The sequence below is a fragment of the Monocercomonoides exilis genome, assembly GCF_001643675.1.
Source record: "Monocercomonoides exilis strain PA203 chromosome Unknown scaffold2-2631571, whole genome shotgun sequence".
NCBI lineage: Eukaryota > Preaxostyla > Oxymonadida > Polymastigidae > Monocercomonoides > Monocercomonoides exilis.
The window spans coordinates 1,119,882-1,140,987 of NW_027150547.1; the positions used below are offsets into that span (position 1 = coordinate 1,119,882).

The 21,106-nt window shown below is 37.1% G+C and overlaps 3 protein-coding genes across 3 annotated transcripts; 2 read left to right on the top strand and 1 right to left on the bottom strand.

Annotated features, from left to right (window-relative positions):
* On the top strand, nt 1-8,397 carry MONOS_9379 (uncharacterized protein; the record flags this gene model as incomplete). The annotated part of the gene is made up of 3 exons (XM_067879875.1): nt 1-2,334; nt 2,389-4,585; nt 4,682-8,397. The coding sequence occupies 3 exons, from the start codon at nt 1-3 to the stop codon at nt 8,395-8,397; spliced, it is 8,247 nt and encodes a 2,748-aa protein (XP_067735764.1).
* Nucleotides 8,398-14,118: 5,721 nt separating this feature from the next.
* Nucleotides 14,119-14,382, bottom strand: MONOS_9378 (uncharacterized protein; the record flags this gene model as incomplete). Its single annotated transcript, XM_067879874.1, has 1 exon — nt 14,119-14,382. The coding sequence occupies one exon, from the start codon at nt 14,380-14,382 to the stop codon at nt 14,119-14,121; it is 264 nt and encodes an 87-aa protein (XP_067735765.1).
* A 4,250-nt stretch (nt 14,383-18,632) lies between these two features.
* On the top strand, nt 18,633-19,748 carry MONOS_9377 (uncharacterized protein; the record flags this gene model as incomplete). Its single annotated transcript, XM_067879873.1, has 1 exon — nt 18,633-19,748. One exon carries the CDS (start codon nt 18,633-18,635, stop codon nt 19,746-19,748), a length of 1,116 nt encoding a protein of 371 aa, XP_067735766.1.
* Between the last annotated feature and the right edge of the window lie 1,358 nt (nt 19,749-21,106).

Sequence of the window (21,106 nt, forward strand, 5' to 3'; positions counted from 1 at the left end):
ATGAGCAGCTGCTCATTCTCATCAGTCTGTAATGTGTATGATGGCGGAATTATCCCCTCTCTGAACAACCCTTTGGCTTCTCTGATAGCCTCAAACATCTCATTTGTTGGATGTTGCAGGGCAAGAAATGTGAAATGCGAAGGAACTTCATATAACAAGCTGACTCCAGGGAGACAGAATACAACAGATAATGGAACGAATTCATTCATTTGGTGTGAATGGGATGGATCGAAGGCAACTGGATCAAGAAGTGATTACGCTGATGATGCTTCCAATGGTGGAGCAATTTACATGTACAGCAAAGGGGATGGAACAATATCTGTCGCTCACTGTTCTTTTAATGGATGTGCGGCATTTTATGCTGGAGGAGGAGTTATGTGCGCAAATATCAAATCGGTTGAGATTGAGAACAACTCATTCAGTGCCTGTTCCTCTGAAACATGGATTGGAGGGGGGCTGTGTGTTTTTTCGATTTATGCGTGTGTTCGGATCAGTGGATGCGAATTCCAGAATTGCAAAGCAATTGGCTATGGCGGAGGGCTTCATCTCGAAAATTTTCAGGTTTCTGGAATAGGATGTGTTGGAAATGAAAGTGGAGAAGGAGAGAGCGTGTGTGTGTTTGACTGCTGTTTCACTTCATGCTCAGCTACAAATTCGCAAGGTGGAGGCATGCGTTGTGTAACTGTTCCCAATCAGTTCAAAATGAGGAGCATTCAGTTTATTTCATGCAATGCATCGTCAAATGGAGGAGGGATGAGTGTAGACCCACGTATGACAACAGCACCAAAAGATGGGCATTATTTTTATTTCTTATTCTTCCATGAATGCAAGTGCAGAACGACATCCATACCATATGGGCATGATGTGATATATTATGATTATTACAATGTCATTTCGACTTCAGATTATCCATTTCATGAATGTTCCACAACGAATGCAGATGACAAGAGAGTGTGTTATGGATATAATTACTCGAATGCAGGTGCCTGGAAATATGATCAGACATCAAAAAAGGATTGGCTGAAGGACAAGACGATTTATGTGTCAGTGAATGGGAATGATAATTTTGAGTTGTGTGGGACAAATGAAACATTTCCTTGTCTAACAGTGAATAAGGCGTTTGAGATGTGTGAGGAACAGATAAGCTTATCAATCACACTGATGGGCGGGGATCACATAAGCGAAACAGCAACAATTGATATTGGAACAAAAAAGATTTCAGTCATTGTGAAAGGGAGGATTAAGAGTTCGATTGAAACAGGAGCACTTTTATCAGCTGGGGCGCTGTTCAGTGTGTCAACAGGTCATCTGGGTTTATTGCACATAAAGGTTGATTGCAACTCAAATACAAATCCTTCGCCGAATGTTGCTGTGGTATCTGATGGAAGTGGGTCACTCTCATTGGAGGATGTTGTGATCACCACGAGCAAAACAGGAAACTATGTGATGTCGTCGTCAGTGTTTGTGGTTCATCTATCGCAGCTGTCGATGATTGATGCGGAGATCATAAATATGAATGTGTCAGAACCATTGTTCTCTGAGCCGAATCAATCTTCTTCTTCTTCTTCTTCATTGTCGTCATCTGTACTGTATCTGACAGCCACAGCATCAGGAGATAGCGTGCTGGCGAATGTGAAGGTGACGAATGTGAAGTTGACTGAAGGAGATGGGGTTGTGATGACAAAGAGTGTGAAGGCTGGAGAGACATTTGTGGTATGGAATACAACAATGGAAGGATGTGAGTGTGCAAATGGGAATGGAGGGGGGATCAAAGTTGTGATGGAAACAGACACAAGCAAGCTTCAAGCTGAAACATCAACAACAATCAACAGATGCAAGTGCAGTGGATATGGCGGCGGGGTTATGCTTCATCTGGCAGATGACTCGCACGACTTCTCAATTGTGTTTGTCGACTTTTCAGGTTGCACTGCTTCATTGGGTGGGAATTATGTGTTTGTGAATGGGAGCGATTCAGCGAGATGGGCAATTGCAACAGAAAAGCTGAATATCCAACATAGCAATTCAAAATACAATGAACAGATGGGATACGATCGGAGTGACACAACAATGGGGCTGTTTCCACTGAATGTGTATTTGGATTCATATCCCAGCGCAGCACATGTGGGGAAGGGGAAGGATGGGCTGGGTGGATACGATTCGTGGTTCTGTGGGTTTGACTATTATCCGTGTGCCACCATCACCCATGCAGCGCAGGTGAGATATGCAGACACAAACAAGAAGATCGAATTGGATTCAGGATTTGAGCTAGCTGAGGCAATTGGAATGACCGATGCCAACGAATGGGAGATTTCATGTGCAACAAAAGGGATGGAAGTTGGGGTGAAAGCCCCAGAGGATTTTAAGTCATCTTGGATGATTGAGGTTTAGAGCAAATGCTCAGTGAGAAACATCACGTTTTGCATTCCATCTGCTCTTTCTGGTGCATCATCATCTCTGATCACAACCAATTCCATTCTCCTCACACTCACTGACTGCTCTGTTGTTTGTTCATCAGAGAATTCCATTGGATACACTTTTGTGAATGTGATTGGGGGAAAAGTGAAAGTGGAGGGATTGGTGATCACAGAGATCTTGAGATTTGGAGAACATTCGCTGATTGAGTTTGGTGAAGGGGTGGAATCAGTTGTCTTTTCTGGATGCTATATAAACAATATTGAAAAGAGAAGTGGAAATGGAGGATGGGTGAGTGGAGTGGTTGGAGCAGAGAGAGATGAGGGGAAGAATGGGATAATTGTGATTGAGTCGTGTGTTGTGAAGGGGTGCAAGTGTGTTAGTGGAAGAGGAGGAGGGATGAGTGTTGTTGTGAAGGGGGAAGGGAGTGTTGTTGTGAATGGGAGTTGTATGATTGATTGGTGTGAGGCGAAGGGTTCAGGGGAGAGTTCAGATGGGAAAAGTGAAGGGAGAGGGGGAGGGATGATGATTTTGATGGAGAGCAGGGATGGTTCAATGAAAATGGAATCTGGAATTCAGAGTTTGTTTGGAGAGAATAACAAAGCTGAATATGGGAAGGATGTGTTTGTTCATTGTGGGAGTGGTGTGTTGTTGGAGTCGAAAGTGAATGGAAGTTCATTTTCATTTTTTGATTCGAGTGTTATTCCAACAGATGTTGTGAAGTTGTGTGGGAATGATGATGGGAGAGAAGGGGAAGTGATTCCGCTGTTTGTGTATTTGTGTTCAATTGGCTCGACGTTGAGAGTTGATGGGAGAGGAGAGAGGGCACTGGATCATAGCCATTGTGGGTTTGAGGAGTTTGGGTGTTTGACGATTGACTATTGTGCGAACAAGAGAACGAGCAGCAATGCGAATGAAATTGAAGTTGTTTCAGAATCATGGATAAACAGAGAAATGAAAGTTGTTTCATTTGATGTGAGTGTTTCAGGGAAAGAAGAAGGGATAAGAGTGTTAGTGAGGGATGAAGGATCGATAACCCAGAATAACCTTATTGAGTGCACAAAATCATTTGAGACGTGCAATTTGGCATTTGTGTTGAATGAAGATATGAATGGGAGGAGAAGTACATTTATCCACTCCTTATCGTTATCAATCATCACAATGACTAGCTGTTCAGTCTCATTTGGAAATGAAGAATTGATTGGATATAATGTGATTTGTATTGAGGGAGGAAGGCTGATTGTGAATGGATTTGTGATGGAAGGGCCAGTGAGAATGAACGGGAAGTCTCCAATAGTGATCACAAATGGAGTTGAATTGGAGATGAATCACAGCAGAGTGAGTGAAGTGGAAGTGACAGGTGGGAGTGGAGGAGGAGGAGGATGTTTGAATATGGAGATGGGTGTGAATGGGAATGTGAACATTGAAGGATGCAATTTGTCATCAGTGTGTTCAGGGGGGAGTGGGATGAAAGGGGGAGGGATGAAGATATCAGTGGGGAAGGGAGGGAGGTTGGAAATGAAAGGAGTGAAATTATCTGGGTGTGAAGTGCCAAGAGAGGATGCTGAGAATGGAGGGAGAGGAATGGGAGGAGGGATGTTTGTGAAGCTGGCAGATGAGATGGGAACATTTGTGATGGAAGGGATGGGATTTGAGGGATGTGATGGGTGGAAAGGGAAGAATGTGTTTGTATCAGGATGGAATCTGAGTGAAATTGTGGACAAGGAGCACCTGAAATGGGAAATGAGTTCAGAGGAGTTGGGATCGTTGGATGAATTGTGTGGATGGGAGAGGAAGACAACAGGAGAGGAGGGATATGTAATTCCACTTGTTGTGTATTTGTGGAGGAACTGGAGTGGGGATGGGTTTGTTTCGAAAGAAAATGGAGGAGACTTCAGTGGGTGTGGGTTTTCTAAAGCACCATGCTCATCGATTGATCATCTTATATCACTGAGATATTCAACACTTGGAGAAGGCGAAGCACACATCATCATTGCGGAATCTGGGTTATTGAGCCATTATATATCTTTTTCTTCTTCTTCGCAACCAGTTTCACCGGATTCAGAGTCACCAAAAGTTGTTATTGAAGGAACAAAGAAAGAAACAGATGTGACGATAAGTGATGAAGATGAGAATGATTTGAGCGATGACTCATTGATTTCATCGAATATGAGTTTGTCGTTAATGAATATATCATTCACAAAACCTAGCATTACCACCAATCATGCAGTTTTCATTGAATCGTCAGGAACAAACACACATTTGTAAGCTACGGATTGCTCATTTGGATCATTGGCAGGCCTGACAGAGACAGCAGGACATTGTGTGATGAGAGTGAATGGAGGAAGTGTTTTGATCGAGAGATGCTCATTGAATTTGATTTCAGAGTTGAAAGGGTTCGTTGCCTTTAGCCCAAATGCAACTGAGGTGACTCTTCAGAATGTGAATATTTCATTTGTGAGCGTGAAGAAAAGAAGTCTGATTTCGATGCTAGAAGAGGAAGACCAAATGAGTGGAGAAAAGAAGGTTATTTCAAACATCAATAAACAAGTTTTGAGGGTTGTGGGGTGTTCATTTGCCAACATCACAAAAGAAGGTATAGGAGCGAGTGTTATTGATGTGGGATCATTTGAGGATGGGGTGGAGTGTTTGATGGATGAGTGTTCGATATCGAGTTGCAAGAGTGGTTTAAGCAGAGAAGGAGGGGGAATGAGAGTGGTGCTGAAGAGTGGGGAGTCAGTGTTGAAAGTGAATAGCAGTTCGTTTTCGATGTGCAAGTGCTCGAGTGAGACAGGGTGTGGAGGAGGGCTGTTTATCGATGGAGCCGATCCAAATGTTAATATGGATGATGAAAGTCAGATTCCGCCTCTGAATTTCAAGATTGTGAATATCCTGTTTGTGATGAATGAGGCACATGTGGGGAAAGACATATTTGTCAGATGCCACTCGATTGAGCACCAGATCAACGAAACACTGTTTGCCCTGAACTACAACCAGGAGTCGCTGAACTCGAACAACTCGATCTGTGGGAGAGATATTGAGAGCGAGACAGAAATTGATCTGATTCCGCTAATCACATTCTATTATGGCCAGCAGGTGTTTGTGAATAGAACAGGGAGTGATGGCAGACGATGTGGGGCACAGAGCAACCCATGTGTGAGCATCAACTGTGGGGTTGAGCACATCCAGGAAGGGGTGATGAATGGGATTCTGATTGATGGAGAAGGGTTTGTGAGGAAGGAGTGTGTGATTGGGGATCTGGTTGTGAATTCATTGAAAAAGACACAGGGGATTGTTCGGTTGAACTGCAAGATTGAGAAATCAGGTGAGAATGATTGTGTGATGGAGTTTGTGAATGAATGTTCAGTGGAGAGGTGCTCATTCCAGTTTGAAGATGGATTTGAGTCAACTCACACTTATCTTATGAAAGTGAAGAATGGAATGACGAAAATACAGGAATGTGAATTCTTCTCTTCATTATCAACAACAATTGAGTTCATGAAGTTGAACAGTTCAGTTGTGAGCGTGGAAAGTGGAGAGCTGAAGATATTTGATTCAACATTCAGGGATATTCATTCAACAATGTCGGTGCTTTCATTCCATGAAGAATCTGATGTGACAATTGATGAAACAAGAATATCGAATATCGAATGTGAGGGAGATGTTGTGAGTGTTGGAGTGAAAGCGAAAGTTGAGATGAAAGAGATGGGAGTTGTGAATGTGACTGTATTGTTGGAAGGGTGTGTGATTGGGATGGATGAAGCTGAGAAAGAGGTGAGTGTGCTGAACAGCTCATTTGGAAGATGTGTGAATTTTGTTGATAAGGGAAGCATGATGCAGATCAGGAATTCCAAGAATGTGAGGGTTGTGAATTGTGTGTTTGATGGAGAAAGAGAAGCAGATGCAGTGAACGAAGGAAACAAGATAAAAGAGGGATTATGCAAATGGAATGGGTCATTGGTTGATATTGAAATCGGCTGTGTGGAGATGAAAGAAACAACAATTATGAGGAGCAAGACAGGCGGATTGTGGGTGAATGGAGGAAGAATGAAGATTGAGAAGGGAGAATTCGAGAACAACAACCCTGAGATTGAAGGATATCCATCAGCTCGAAGGAATGTGATTTGCACAGGGAACGGGGAGCTGAATGTTGCGAGCGTGAAAGGGGGAGATGGCCTGAAAGATAACTCATCTCTGTGGATATTGGACGAGGGATGCAACTTAGGAGGAATAACTTCTGAGAGAGTATCATCATTTTTCATCCCCATTTTGGAAGAGGTGAAGAATATTTCTCAGTCAAATGGGAATGTGGAGTTGATGATTGTGGGAAAGCTGCTTCTGCCATGTGATTTGTCAGTGAAGATGAGCATGAAAAATGGGGATGAAGAGGAAATTGTGAGAGAGGAAATTGATGAAGAAGGTTATATTTCGGAGAATGAGATTCACTCGTTTGTTTCATGTTCAGAACTGGAGAAAGCGAGAGAAGAAGCAGAAGTGAGTGTGTGGATTGTGTTTGGGAAAGGAGATTCACCTTCATCAACAGATCGATTTATTGTGAAGAACAGGAGTGAAAGCATTGGAAAAGGAGATGAAAAACTTGTTGAAGGAGGGAAAGAAGGAAAATCTTATTGGTTGCTAATTGTTATAATCATGGCAGTTATTCTTGTGATTGTTCTGATTGTATCTGTAGTTTTGGCTGTTAGATGGAGAAAACAGAAGAGAAGAACAGAAGAATTGGAAGAGATTGTGGAAGACACGGTGAAGAAGGATCCGAAGCTGATTGAGATGGTGACGATGGAGATGTCACCAGAGGAACAGTGGAGGAGAGCAGAAAGAGAGGCAGAGAAGAAGAATGAGGAGGGGATCAAGAAGAGAGTTTATGAGAAAAGCCTGGGACATTCTGAATCATCCGAGCATTTGCTGGCTGAGAGTGGGTCAACTGAATACATCCTTGGGAGAGATTCAGACAAGATTCCGGAGTGGGCAGTGGAGAAGGTTGAAGAAGAAGAGATTCAGAAGAGAACACCATCGCCATCCATTTCATCCACTTCCACCACTTCGACAACTGATTCAGATTCAACATTTGTTCGATCAGAGAGTCTGTGCCCAACCACCTCGTCAATGTCAAATCTCGTGGATGCAATGGCATGTTCTTCGCCTCATGAAAAGCTGATTGTTGACTTGAGAGATTCGCTGTTCATGTTATTACACGGAAGGAACGAGAAGAAAGAGATGGAAATCGGCTCATTGAAAGAAAGGGAGATGACAGCTTCCCAAATCCTGTTCTGGGTGGCCAACCTTGCTCTCCACTCCTTTGATGAAATTGAAAATCCACTCCAATCATTGGTCAGCCTGAGTCCCCACATTATTCTTTTCTCTGAGCACTTAGTGATCTGCATTGTTATGCACTCCGACTTTTTGTCTGATGATTCGGACTCTTCTTCCATCTCCTCATCAACTGTTGTGACTTCTGCCAGCGATGATGATGATGATGATGACTCTCTGCCCTCATCCGCCTTTGAGGATGAGGATGACTTCAAAAAAGAGTGCATGAGGTGGAAGGCACCTGAGCTGCTGATCAACAAGAAGATGGGGGCAACAAAGGAGTCAGTGTCATTCTCGATCGGGATGATGCTGTGGGAGTGCTTGACGCTGAAAATCCCGTTTGGAGACTTTGAAGCTGTGGTTGCTGGAGAGAAGATTGCCAATGGAGAAAGGCAGGGCTGTAAAGCCATTGAAGGAAGTTCACTTTGTGGATTGATAGGAAAGTGCGAAAAACAGTCAGTAGAGGAGAGACCATCTCTGAACGAGCTGAAGCGGGAGTTAATCCAGCACTTTCCAGCTGGAGCTGTGATGCTCACAGTTTCTGATGCAATAGGACTTAATTCTGGCTATGATGGGGATCACAGAATCAATGAAAGTGGCAGGTCGGGAAGCGAATCGTGTTCAACAACAAGCATCCATTTTATCAATGATTCTCGTTGAGTCAGTTGCTTGCTAATATACACAAGAAAAGGATCAAAAAGAACAAACTTTGGAGAGATTTGAAAAAATGAAAAAGAGTGAAAATTCTTTTCATTCTTCTTTGTCTTTGTGTTGTAATTGGTTGTATGCAACTTTCAAAAAACAGAAAGAACACTCCTTTGCAAAGGAGGTGCCACTCAAACAAGTTATCAAGGAACTGTTTTCTTCTCATATTTTTTGTTTATTCATCAACAATGAAAAGACAAATCCACATTCTGAATGGAATAAAACAGTGCATTAATCAGTTTTATTTTTATTTTTATTATTATTATTATTATTATTATTATTATTATTATTGGATGAAATTCGAATAAGGCATTTTAATTTGAATAAAGATGGTTTATTCGAATAAATAGCCTTTATTTCAAATACAGGCAGTTTATTCGAACAAACCATGTTTATTTGAGAACTGAGCCCTTTATTTGAGTTATTTTTTATTATGGGATTTTTCGATCAAAATGCGAAATAATGCAAAACATTTTGATGTTTCAAAGATGTTTTAAAATGTGAATTGAATATTTTAATAACATTTTTCATTCATTTCACATTTCATTTTGCGAATTCACTTTAAAAATCTGAAAAATCGGATAATAAAAATATGTTAGCTCCTTTTTGAAATTGATAAAAATTTTAAGAATAGTTTTCCTGAAAGAAATTCTCACTATTGATAAAACGAAACATACGACGAACAACTGACTTTAATATGTGTTCAAAAGCACGTTTGTGAACATCAGTTCAAATGAACTTATTGAGAAAAAAGTAATTCTTTAATGAAAAATTAAAATTCGATAAGTGTCATTAAAACGGCGGTGTAAAATTCTGAAGAATTGCTGGGAAAACTCTGATATATTCAACAAAATGAGTTTTTTCTCATTTTTTCTTATGCTATTCAGAGATTATGGGAATGTTAAATGACTTGTTCTCTAGCTCCTGTATCCCTCCAAACGGCTTCGATATCCTGGGGTGCGGTTCAGACATACGTCTTTGAGCATCGTTCTGGTGATGCATGCTGAACATTAATTTAGGTTCAGCAGGCAAGACGCTTGCTTTCGAGGAATCGGAGCTTGTCCAAAACGGGTTTGACCAGAAATTTTTATCAGTTCCCTCCAGCAGCTCTGAAAAGGCAATATTATAATTTTCTTCTGTCACACTCGTTGGAACCCACCCTTGTGCTGTTCTAATCACAGATATACAGAGCTTCATCTGGACTGATTATTCTGTTGTCAGGAATTCCTTTCTTCGTAACTCCGACTCATGTCTTCCTCCTCATCTCGAGATCGACTTCTGCTTGATAGCAAGACGTTTGCTCCAGCAAGCTCTCCCAGGTTAAAGGCGCACTTGTCCGTGCTGAAGGATGCAGTGTACAGACGGAAGTGTGCGTGTCTATGCTTTTGCTCCCTCTTTATCTCTCCTGCGCATCTGAAGATCTGTGAAGATGAACGCAAGTGTATTTTTGGAGAGCTGAACCTTGGATTGCGATGAAAGTGAACTGATTGGAGTGATTCTTCCAAGCGAACACCATTTGAGCGCAGCTTTGTGAGAGTTCAACCACGGATGGAACAATAACAAAGCAGACAGAAGAAATGTTCTGTGTGTGAAAAGGACAGACACAGATGCAGCAAAGCAACATCCCTTTCAGAGGCATTCACTTTTGCGAGCAACGATTCAGCCAAAGGAAGAAACATATATGTGGACTGCTTCAACTTCAGAAAGAGTGAAACCTCAGCCACCTTCCACCTCTTATTCGAACTGTTTGTTTATGATCCGCAAACGTTTGTGGAGAGCGATCAAACATTTGTAAATGCTGATCTGTCCCGCTTCCTTGTTCCATTCACATCCAGCGAGATCAACGTGTCTGATGCAGGATTTGTCATTGCCTCGTGTGAATCGCGGATCGATTCCTGCAGATCCTATATGTCTGGCTTTGAGCACATGGATGCATAGGCTGTGCACATAACGTTCTGCATCAGCAGCCCAGCACACTTCATCTGTCCGGCAGACTTGTCGAATTTCATATACCAGTTAACACTTGTTTGGAAGAAGAAAGATCAACGCTGCTGTTCCAGGAAGACAGCCAGGGTTCCAATCCATTCCTGCCGAACATTTGTAGCCCCTCTCATTCATGGATCTCTATCCAATTATCAGATGGGTACATTTACGAAGTTAGTTCAATCATTCTCAGCAATCAGGATTCATTGACTCTGGACAAGTTGGCTTTTGAACCACACACAAATGTCTCCGAGCTGGGTGCTTATTTCTTTGCTGTTGTGGAATGGTGAAGTCTAATCTGCACGCTGTTTGAGTTGACAAATACCGATCTCACGTGGTCGATGTTTATGCTGTATGAAGGATCTTCGAGCACATTCGATGCCATCGAATTTCGTCATGCAGCCTGTCCAAATGCTCCATTGTTGAAGCAGCAAGCAATTCTAACAGCTCTCCCAATCACCCTTCATCAATTACCATCTTCAGATCGGCTTAGGTAGGTGTTTTGCAAACAGCGAACAAGTCGTCTGTTATTTGGAGCAGGGAAGAAGGTGGGTTGGAAGTTGTTGTGAACAAGACAAATGTGGAGGGGTGCGGGTCGAGCGGCGCAGAAAAGTGCGGTTCTGTGAATAAAAATTTGAGCAGCTAATAACGGGTAAAATATAACATCTCTGTTCTGATCCGGTGGATGAATTTCACAGTCACATGAATGATTGATTGTGTGTATCGAAAAATAAAGTCGACAGAAAAACAAAATGTGATTCTAAGTTTTCAAAAATCAAAAGCAATGTTGAAAGAATATGAAGGATATTTTCGCAATGAAAAAAAAATGAATTAAAGCAAATAAACAATAAACATGTCCATATTTTCATCAAAAGAAGTTTTCAAACTATTCTTTATATTAAATTGCCTGAGATGTTTAAGGAATCTGTAATTTTTGCATATTCTTTTGGTTTTTTATTTTCGTGCTAACGTTCAATAAGGAATAAATAACATTGCTCACTCAACAGCAGTTGGATGAGTGAACGAAAAAGCAAACGGCTTTTTTGTTAAATAACTATCATAATCGAAAAATTAAGGATTATAATTTCAAAAAATCTAATTCAAAAAATAATGACTGTGAAACAAGATGAGGGCAAAATAAAGAAGGATATGTTAATATACATTATCAGTCATTTTGGTGCATTACGTTTTCTATTTGAAATCATCGTTCCAATGCAAGAAAAAAAAGAAATCTTCATTTTCATGAAATATTTCCAACTTATGTCATGATCAAAGTTGTCAAAAATGATAATTCCACAAAAAACCTTTAAAATATGTGAAAAATAATTAAAATAAATTTGTGAATCATGAAAATTTTCATTTAATATCTTCATAAAAAAGTTTTTCTTTAATTTTCACGAAAAAAATGTTTGATCAATTGTTTTTAATTATTTATAAATTGCGAATAAAGAATGAAAAACAATGAAAACTTGTACAATATTTCCATAATAATATCTCCAAATTTTTTATTCAAATCTTTCATGGTTGATTCGAGAAAGCAGACGTTTATTTGAATAAACAACCTCTCATTCAATTAAAAGGGGGTTTATTCGAATAAAGTCAGATCATTCGAAAAAAAACTGTTTATTCGCATTTCATCCATTATTTATTTATTTATTAGATACAATGCAGATTATATCACATCATTCAAATTGAAAAAATAATTTAAAATTTTGGGGGTTATTTAAAAATACCCCTGTTTATTTAAATTGACTGGCTTATTTTTAAAATACACATGCGATTTTGAATTGAATGTTTAAAACATGAAAAATGATTGAGTCATATTATTAGCATGAAAGATTGATATAAAATACTGAAGTGAATTTTGATTCCAATTTTGCAAAAATTTTGATCTTTCAATAATCTTCTTGGAAAAAATGGAATAATTCGATAATTCGTTTAAAAAGCTATTCTTACTAATGCAATCGAAAATTCCAGTTTTATAATGTGAACGTGCATGGTTTTTTACAATTAAAAATTCATTTTTCCCAATATACAAATCATAAAAGCTTCATCAAATTTTTAGTTTATTTCTTCGCAATTTGGAGCTGTTTCTTTAAAACTGCAGCACCAATGACAACTTCTGTGCCATTTTGTTCAGCACTCATAAGGTAATTACTGCTTTTTTCGTTTTTTCAACAGCAATTTTCAAACAATATTGTTTTTTTCATTTTTCGCCATGTTGAAAGACAATATTAAAAATCATTTACAAGAAATATATAAAACACTGAATGTTAAAAGGCATATATGGTTCTTTATCGAGATTTCGTTTTTTATGAAGAACATTTTTTATTATTTCAAAATTTTCTTTTTCGATATTTATCTTCTAATTTTGCAGTTTACACAATTTTCTTTCAGTTCCAAATTCTATAAACATTTTGCCTTTGGATATCCCACATTTGTAACACTCTCTATCCTCCGTATTACTCGAAAGTGCAAACAAAATTTCGACAATCCCATCTATTTATTTTCTCTCGTCTAAATTAACAGATTTATATTCCAGCACGCTCAAACCATCATCAACAGTTCTATCTTCTCTTCTATTTTCAGCTCCGACACTTTTTTCTTTGCCTTTGACACCTCCTTTCTTCGCCAAACAAGTTCTACACCAAATGCTTCTATGATGCTCGAAGGATCAGATAACAAAAGAGAAACGCCAGGAAGATTGACTTCATTCGTACAGAAAAAGCATCGCTTTGAATGGTGCGAATGGAATAATTCTGGAAATGGTTCATCTGGTGGCGCACTTTATGTTAATTGTGCAAATGCAAATCTCGAAATCACATCTTGCTCATTCAACGATTGTTCAACTGGTGATCATGGTGGAGCGTTATTCTGTGCAAATTTGTTAAAAACAGATATCACAAAATCGAATATTACAAATTGTTCAGCCAATCATGCAGGAGCTGCTTATGTCAGTGGGCCACGATCAAATTCTGTTTGGACATTCCAAGATAACAGAGTGGAAAGTTGTTCAATAACTGATTGGTGTGGAACTGGTTGGTATTTTCAAGTGTATAACATGAACTCAACTTGCAAATTCCTGTTTTCCAAATGCATATGCATCTCAAATTCTGGTGGTGATTCAACAGGTTCACTCACATTTAATTATCCTCCACAAAATAAACCAAGTCAATTTTTGATCAATGATTGTCAGTTTATTAACAACATATTGACTGCATCTGCCAATTATGGTGGTGCTGCCATTTTCTTCTATTCAACTTACTCTTGGATGAATGGAGTAAAATTCATCACTTTCTGCTTCTTCGATGGCAACACTGCCAAAAATGGCAGAGGAAACGATGTGTTTTTCAGTGTCAATTCTGTAGCCCAATTTCCATTCCAGCAATGCGGTTCAACAACTCCAACAAAAAGAGTGTGGAATCAAGGAACGGCTGATAATGTTGAGTACAATGGATGGCTCCCACTCATCGCCCAGAACAAAATCGTGTCAAATAATGGAACAAACACCGATCTCTGTGGAATCACACAACTCAGTCCATATGAAACAATTGAATTTGCTCTTGTTCGCATGGCAGATACCCAAGATGCCTCTCTCACCCTCCTCACTTAAACACTCACTTTCAGCGCGGTTGACACAAGAATCACAGGAAATGGAATAGCCGCCACCACCATTGCCTCCAGCGGAATTCCTCAACCAGCTTCTTCTTCTTCTTCTTCTTCATTTCCTTCTTCAACATCTTCTTCACCAGATCCATCTGCCACTTCTGCCCTCTTCCAACAGACACAGGGCTCCCTCACAATCTCTGCCCTCGCTATCGCACACAACTCCACAAACCCCATCACCCCCATCCTCTTCCACCTCTCAGATAACTCCCCTTCCCTCAACCTCAACACTACCACCATCACCGGAACAACCCCATCTTCATCATCCATCACCACACCCCTCTTCTTCATCACTGTTGGCTCCCTCGCCCTCAACCACACTGCACAATTACCAACATCAATTCACCATAGCTTCACCAACAAACAACGAATCGTTTTACAAGCATCAAATAACTTTTCAATGTGTTTGACCAGAATGACTCTGTTTTAATTTTAACTTAATAAAGTTTAATTCAATTCATCAAAAAATATCTTCTTTGTAATCGAGCTTATCGTAATATCATCAACAATATTCGAGTATTTAATCGGAACTCTGCACCACATTTGGAAAATGTCATAACGTGAACTGTTTTTGACTATGAAAATTTTAAATAAAACAAAATGCTTCTCCAAATAAATTATTAGCTTGACATTAATTTATAGAATTCCTACGTTTTCACATGAAGATTTGGAATTTGTTCATTTTATTGAAACAATTTCTTAATTTATTGAAATCTTCTTTGAAATAGAAGACGTGGCAAGTTCCAAGTATATGGACCATCAATAAAAAATATTTCTCATATCGTGCACGAAAGAATTAGTAATTATGATTTATTTAAAATTAGTTTTATCTGTCGAAAATGCTTTATTATAAACTTTCTATTACAAATTTTGATCTATCCCATTAATATTTTCAAACCATGCTTGTTTTTTATTTATTTCAAAATTTAAGGTTTGGAGCTTTATCATCTTATATAAAGGAATTCAATAGATTTTATTTATTTATGTTTGCTTTATGCAATTTTTCAATAGTTTCACAATATCATTTCAGAATGCAATTAGTCAAAACATGACAAATCTTTGTGTTTCAATAATGTTTGATTTATTTTTCTATAAAAATCAGGATATAAATCATCTTATTTGAAATCAATTCAGATTTTTCTGATCTAGAGAAATTTCTGATCGATTGACGGAAATTTCAATTTGTATTCAGTCAATGTGTATTTTGAAAGAAATCCAAGTCAATGAAGTGTTCAAATATCTGCTCCTATGTGTGACATGAAAGAGGTGCGACTCGTGCTTGATGATTTTTTCAAATGTTCGGAAACAACACATACAACAATTATTGAAAGCTCCTTGAAGTTGGCATTTTTCAAATTGACAGTGGTTCATAAACAAGCTTCAATGAATGAGTGGAATGCTTCTGGAACAAATAAAAACAACAATGAAGATGACGAAGATGAAAATGGCAAAGCTAAAAAAGGGAGAGAAAATCGCTTGACTGCAAAAGCTTCCACTTATGTTTTCGAAATGATTCGTGTTTGTGGGTTACTGAGAAAGAAATAGGGCAAAAAAGAAACAATTATTCATAATTCAGACCACATTATTTGCTAGCTGGACTGGATCTTCTAACGTGATTGTGCAGTCACCAAGTATCAGATTTCTGTACATCACGCCAAAGATAGAGCGATGCGCCAAAGCGAAACTGGGTACAAAGACGATGTTTATCCCTAAAATGGCATTATTTCTGTCAAATGCCAACTCGATGAAGTCCATCACAAACAGCGCCTCGTTTATCTGCTCAGCAATCGATCTCCAGATAATATTAAGATCCTTCTCCACACTCACTCTGTTCAAAGAAAACCGAATCAGCTGAAATATGATTGGCAGGGCCTTCGCTTTCTCCGAAGATGGCGTATCAAAATATTCTGGATATTCCAAGCAGTTTAATGTTGTTCCACAAACGTTTCTTTTATGTTTCAATCAAATTCAGTGATTCACAGAACTTATTCGTTTAAACATATCTCCTTTCAGATGGACGCTTAGTTCCAGCAACAGTTCTATTTTTGTTGATCAGCCTTTATCACTCAATGTGGATGTCAAGCCATCCAAACAGCAATTCGCAATTTACAGATTCATTTAAAGCAGAACAGATTCGCTCAGAAAATATTCCACATTCATCTTCAGATCAACTGCCTCGTTGAAATAGCTCCTGACAGGCCCAACAAGCACATTGGCTTTATCCTCAAATTGTTTAGCAAATTCAAACAATTCAAAATTCAAACCATTTCCCAGATCATTCGCTGCAGGAAACATTTTTCTTCTTTTGTATTCTTTTTTTGCCTAAACACTTTTTTCTGTAAATGGATGTCTATCATTATTGTCAGAAATACACATCTTATTGATTTCTCCACCACATCCTTCAGAACTGCTGCAGATGCTGTTCGTCATTCCTGCATTCCTCATTTTCAGTTGCCCAACTGCACCTTTCAGCTCAAAAGACATCGATCCTCCCTTTTTGCATCCCTCTGTGTCAAGTTTTTGTTAGGAGCATCTAACAACATAGATTTCGAAGCTGCTCCGAAGAGGGAATATCACAATGCACAGATTTGATGCTCAGCTGATGAAGCTGCAGAATGAAGAGAAGTGCAGCAGATAAACTGCTGTTAATGAATCTCTCTTTTTTTAAAATGTTTTTTTGGTATTCGCTAATAAAATAATAAACAAGTTATTTAACAATTTTATAGATGTAATTTTGAGAAAGATTTTGGTCTCAAAATAAAACTGAGCTTCGATATCATCTAATAATACAATGTTTATATTGATGTTGCCTTTTTCATTTCAATCAATTATTCAATAAACATTTTTCTGTGCACTTTTTGCAATTAATAATTTTTTAACTGGTTTTTGAAGTTGGTGCATTCCTTTGTGCTCGAAATAACCTGTGCAAAAGAAAAAACTCAATTGTGCAACTTTCTTTCGAAAATATATTGCTAAATGTGAAAAAGTTACTTATTTGAATTACTCAAAATATTATCACAACAACAATTATCATGTGAAAATATAAAATGTGCAGGTTAATAAAAAAATCAAAGAATAAAAAACAAGCATGGTTTGAAAATATTAATGGGATAGATCAAAATTTGTAATAGAAAGTTTATAATAAAGCATTTTCGACAGATAAAACTAATTTTAAATAAATCATAATTACTAATTCTTTCGTGCACGATATGAGAAATATTTTTTATTGATGGTCCATATACTTGGATCTTGCCGAAGACGTTAATGATCTGTTTTCTTTTTTTGCCAATCGCATCATATCTTTAATATGCAGCAAATAACTATCGCTTTATTGGAAGGCTTCAACAGATGGCAAGCCATTTTGCAGCATTTACGATGAAAAGTTTACGGCGAACGAATCCTGAAAAAGCAGTGAACCTTTTATATAACTGTAAATTTCTCAATATCATTTGAAACGATTCTGAATAAAGCTTGAACATCGAGCATTCTGCATTCAAAAAATCTTCTTGCATTTTCATTTGGATTTACATTTATGAGATTTAGAAATAAAGCTCAAATGATTTTCCTGGAATTTTATCGAAAATAAATGATGTTTGATAAAATGACTCCAATATCAAATCACGCACAAATAATCATTTTGAGAATATTACAAGCAATGGAATTGTTTTTGATATATTAATGGTTATTTTCGAGATACTCCCAATATTAGTTACGCTTTTTCTGAGTTAATGATCACAGAAACTTCTCCACTTTACGGCAAGGTATTTTTCGGTTCATCGCATTCAAGTGATGAGATTCAAGACAGAATGTTTGTGATTTTATTTTTTTTGTCAATTCGGAAATTTATTTTCATCGCAATTTATAGATTAGTTCAGAGAAGCGAAAATTCATCTCAATCAGTGCAAACTGAAATTAACGCAAAAGAAAACTGTTTAATAATTGAACCAAACGAAAGAAGTTCACATTCTTCAGAAGAATCGATGATTTTGACTCCAATAAAACGGAAAAATGCTGCAATTCATCGAGATCATGATTCTTTAACTAAAAGAAGGGAAAATTCAATAGACAGCGAAAAAAATTGTTCCTCTCCATTTTTCAAATCTTCTCCAACATCTTCGCAGTTATTTAATTTACAAAAAAATACTCCAATCCCGGATTTTCAAATCAAATCATCTTCATCAAGAAAGAGACCGAAAAAGAGTTACCAACCCGATTTTCAATCATTAAGAAAGAAAAGAGATACGCAAATTTCTAGTATCGAAGAGCAAACTTTATGTTCAGATGAAAGTGAAGATGAAGAAGAACATTACGGCTTATTGTTTGATGTATTTCTAAAAGAAAAGGAGGATGAACATCTGAGAATTTCAAAAGAAACAATAATCGAGTTGGGAAATTTAATTTCATCTCACATAAGCTCAGTTCCGAAAAGAGGGCAAAAGAAAATTCTTTCCATCCACGATCAATTGATTGTTTGCTTAGAATGGTTATCGAGCAAAACGACTGTTAAAGGCATCGCAGGTTTTCTTGGATTATCGGAAACAATGGCCAGCAACAGCATTCGGGAGATCAGGCCATATTTACTTAAAGTGTTGGACGAGATTTTCAAAAATCCGCCCAGACCTCCAAAGTTCATTTCAAAAGAATTTCCGTCTGTTGCCTTGCTTGTTGATGCCACAACGGTCAGATGCTCAGTTCCAGTAGGAGACTTTGATGATGCAAGGCAATTGTTTGATGGACACCACAACTCTTACAGCATGAAAATTGAAGTTGCCGTATCAGCCTGGCCTCCATTCAAAGCGTTGTTTGTTTCGGAATCAGTTCCTGGAGGTGTTCATGACGTTACACTTTTCAGAAGTGGCAAGCATAGGTATGTCGAATACCTAAAAAAAACAGAAGAAGAAAAGCTTGGAAATTCAGTGTGCAATCAAAATGATAGCTGGTCAATAATGGCTGATAAGGGATATCAAGGCCATTTCATTGATATCAATGTAATAACTCCCATCAAAAGAATTCATAAAGCAAACAAAACTTTGAATGAAAAAGAATTTCAACGTTCAGAATCTGAATCCGTTTATTCTCTCTCTTCAACACAGCCTTCTTCTCTCTCTTCAACACAGCCTTCTTCTCTCTCTTCTACTCAGCCTTCTTCTCTCTCTTCTCAACCTTCATTTATGTCTTTATCTGTTTCTCCATTATTATCTTTTCCTTCTGCTTCTTCATCTTCATCAATCTCTCCTCCAGCAGACAATCTTTTCATCGTTCCGGCATCAGTTGCAACTACTTCAACTCAATCAGAAACATTATTCACAAAAGCTGGGATGAGCGTTATGACTGCTAAAGAAGTGGAAATTTTCAATAAGAAAGTTGCAAAACATAGAATACCTGTAGAGTGGTTTTTCGGTCGAATGAAACGACTGTGGCTTCGAATGTCAGAAAAATACACAGGTCCACGAGAAGATTTTCCAGCTGATGCAAAGATCGCATGCTGGCTCACGAACATTGTGATCGATAACAACTCTTTAGAAGCAGATGATGGGATTTTTTACAGAAAAGTATCTGAATTTTCTAATAAAAAAGAAACGGAAAGAAAATTGATTCAAGAAATAAATGCAAGGGCAAGTATGGAAAGAAAAATTATAAGGAAAGCCTCCAAATAATATGAATTTGATTATTACTCGACAAATATTTGAAGATCAATTGTTGAATGAGGAATGGTTGTTATTTATTTATGATAAATATTATTTTCAAGTAACTTTTTACATTATTTTTTTCATTTTCTGTGAATAGTTTTTGAAAGCACAAAAATTGTATGTTTTTGTGTAAAAATTTCCTTTCAATGTTAAAAATAAATCTATTCTTTTTTTGAAATTTTGATGAACGTTTCGATCGAAAGATTTCTTTGAATTATATAATTTTTAAATAAGAAACATGTTCATTAAAAACCTTGATGAACAAGAATTATTTAGCAAATCGGTTGAAAGGACGAATATATCTGTATGGTATTTCTTCAATTTTTTTGATTAGTTTTTTATATCAGCCCTTTCGATACAGTTTTTTTTTCGAAGCGTTTTTGAAAGCTTGCTGAATCTCACAGAGATAATTACTTTTTATCAAAAAATGATAAAAGGAACTTGACGGTATTTAGTTCTTTGAAAACATGTTCATTTCCGAGACAAGAATTTACATAATGAATAAAGGTGATCGTTTGATTTTTTATTCATTTCTGATTTCTGCTTTCTTTTTCCATGAACGCTTTTTGACTTGCTTGTGAAGGAATTCATTTTTTATTTATACGCTTTGATTACAAAATGTTTTTTGCATTGATTGATTTTGATGAAAAGAAATTAATATTTGACATTCTTTTCAATTAAAAGTTATTGAATTGTTAAAAAAGTTACAAATCGAGATAACAATAAGATTATTGACTGTTATTTTAAGTAAAAGTTTTTAACAATATATTTGTGAAGTTGATAGAAAAACAATTTATTCGAGAATTATCTAATGAATTTGAAAACAACTATTTTTGACAAAAAATTATGAAAAATTAGCTTTTATATTTGCAACAATTAAAACAAAAGTCGAAACAAAGTTTTCAAAAAATTCATTCTTCCCCTAATGATTATTAATTTGAATGATCTTTTCTTATTCAAAATCTCACACTGATTTTTAATTTTTAGCCTTTAATTAAAATTAAGTGGTCTTTATTCAAATTAACATAGGTTTATTAAAAAACCTCTATTAATTCAAATTTCCCATTTTAATCTGCATTGTATCTATTTATTTATTTATTTATTTATTTATTTTATTTTTTTTTTTATTTTTTTATTTTTTTTTTATTTTTTTATTTTTTATTTTTTTTTTTTTTTTTTCGTTAAAAAAATCAAATAATCTTTGAAAATAATATTGTTGATCAATTCCAAGGAACATTTACACGAAAGAATTGGATAAATAAAGATTTCAAAAGAAAGACTTTGAATAATTGCTTCCTTTACACATTTGTTGAAATTAAATGATT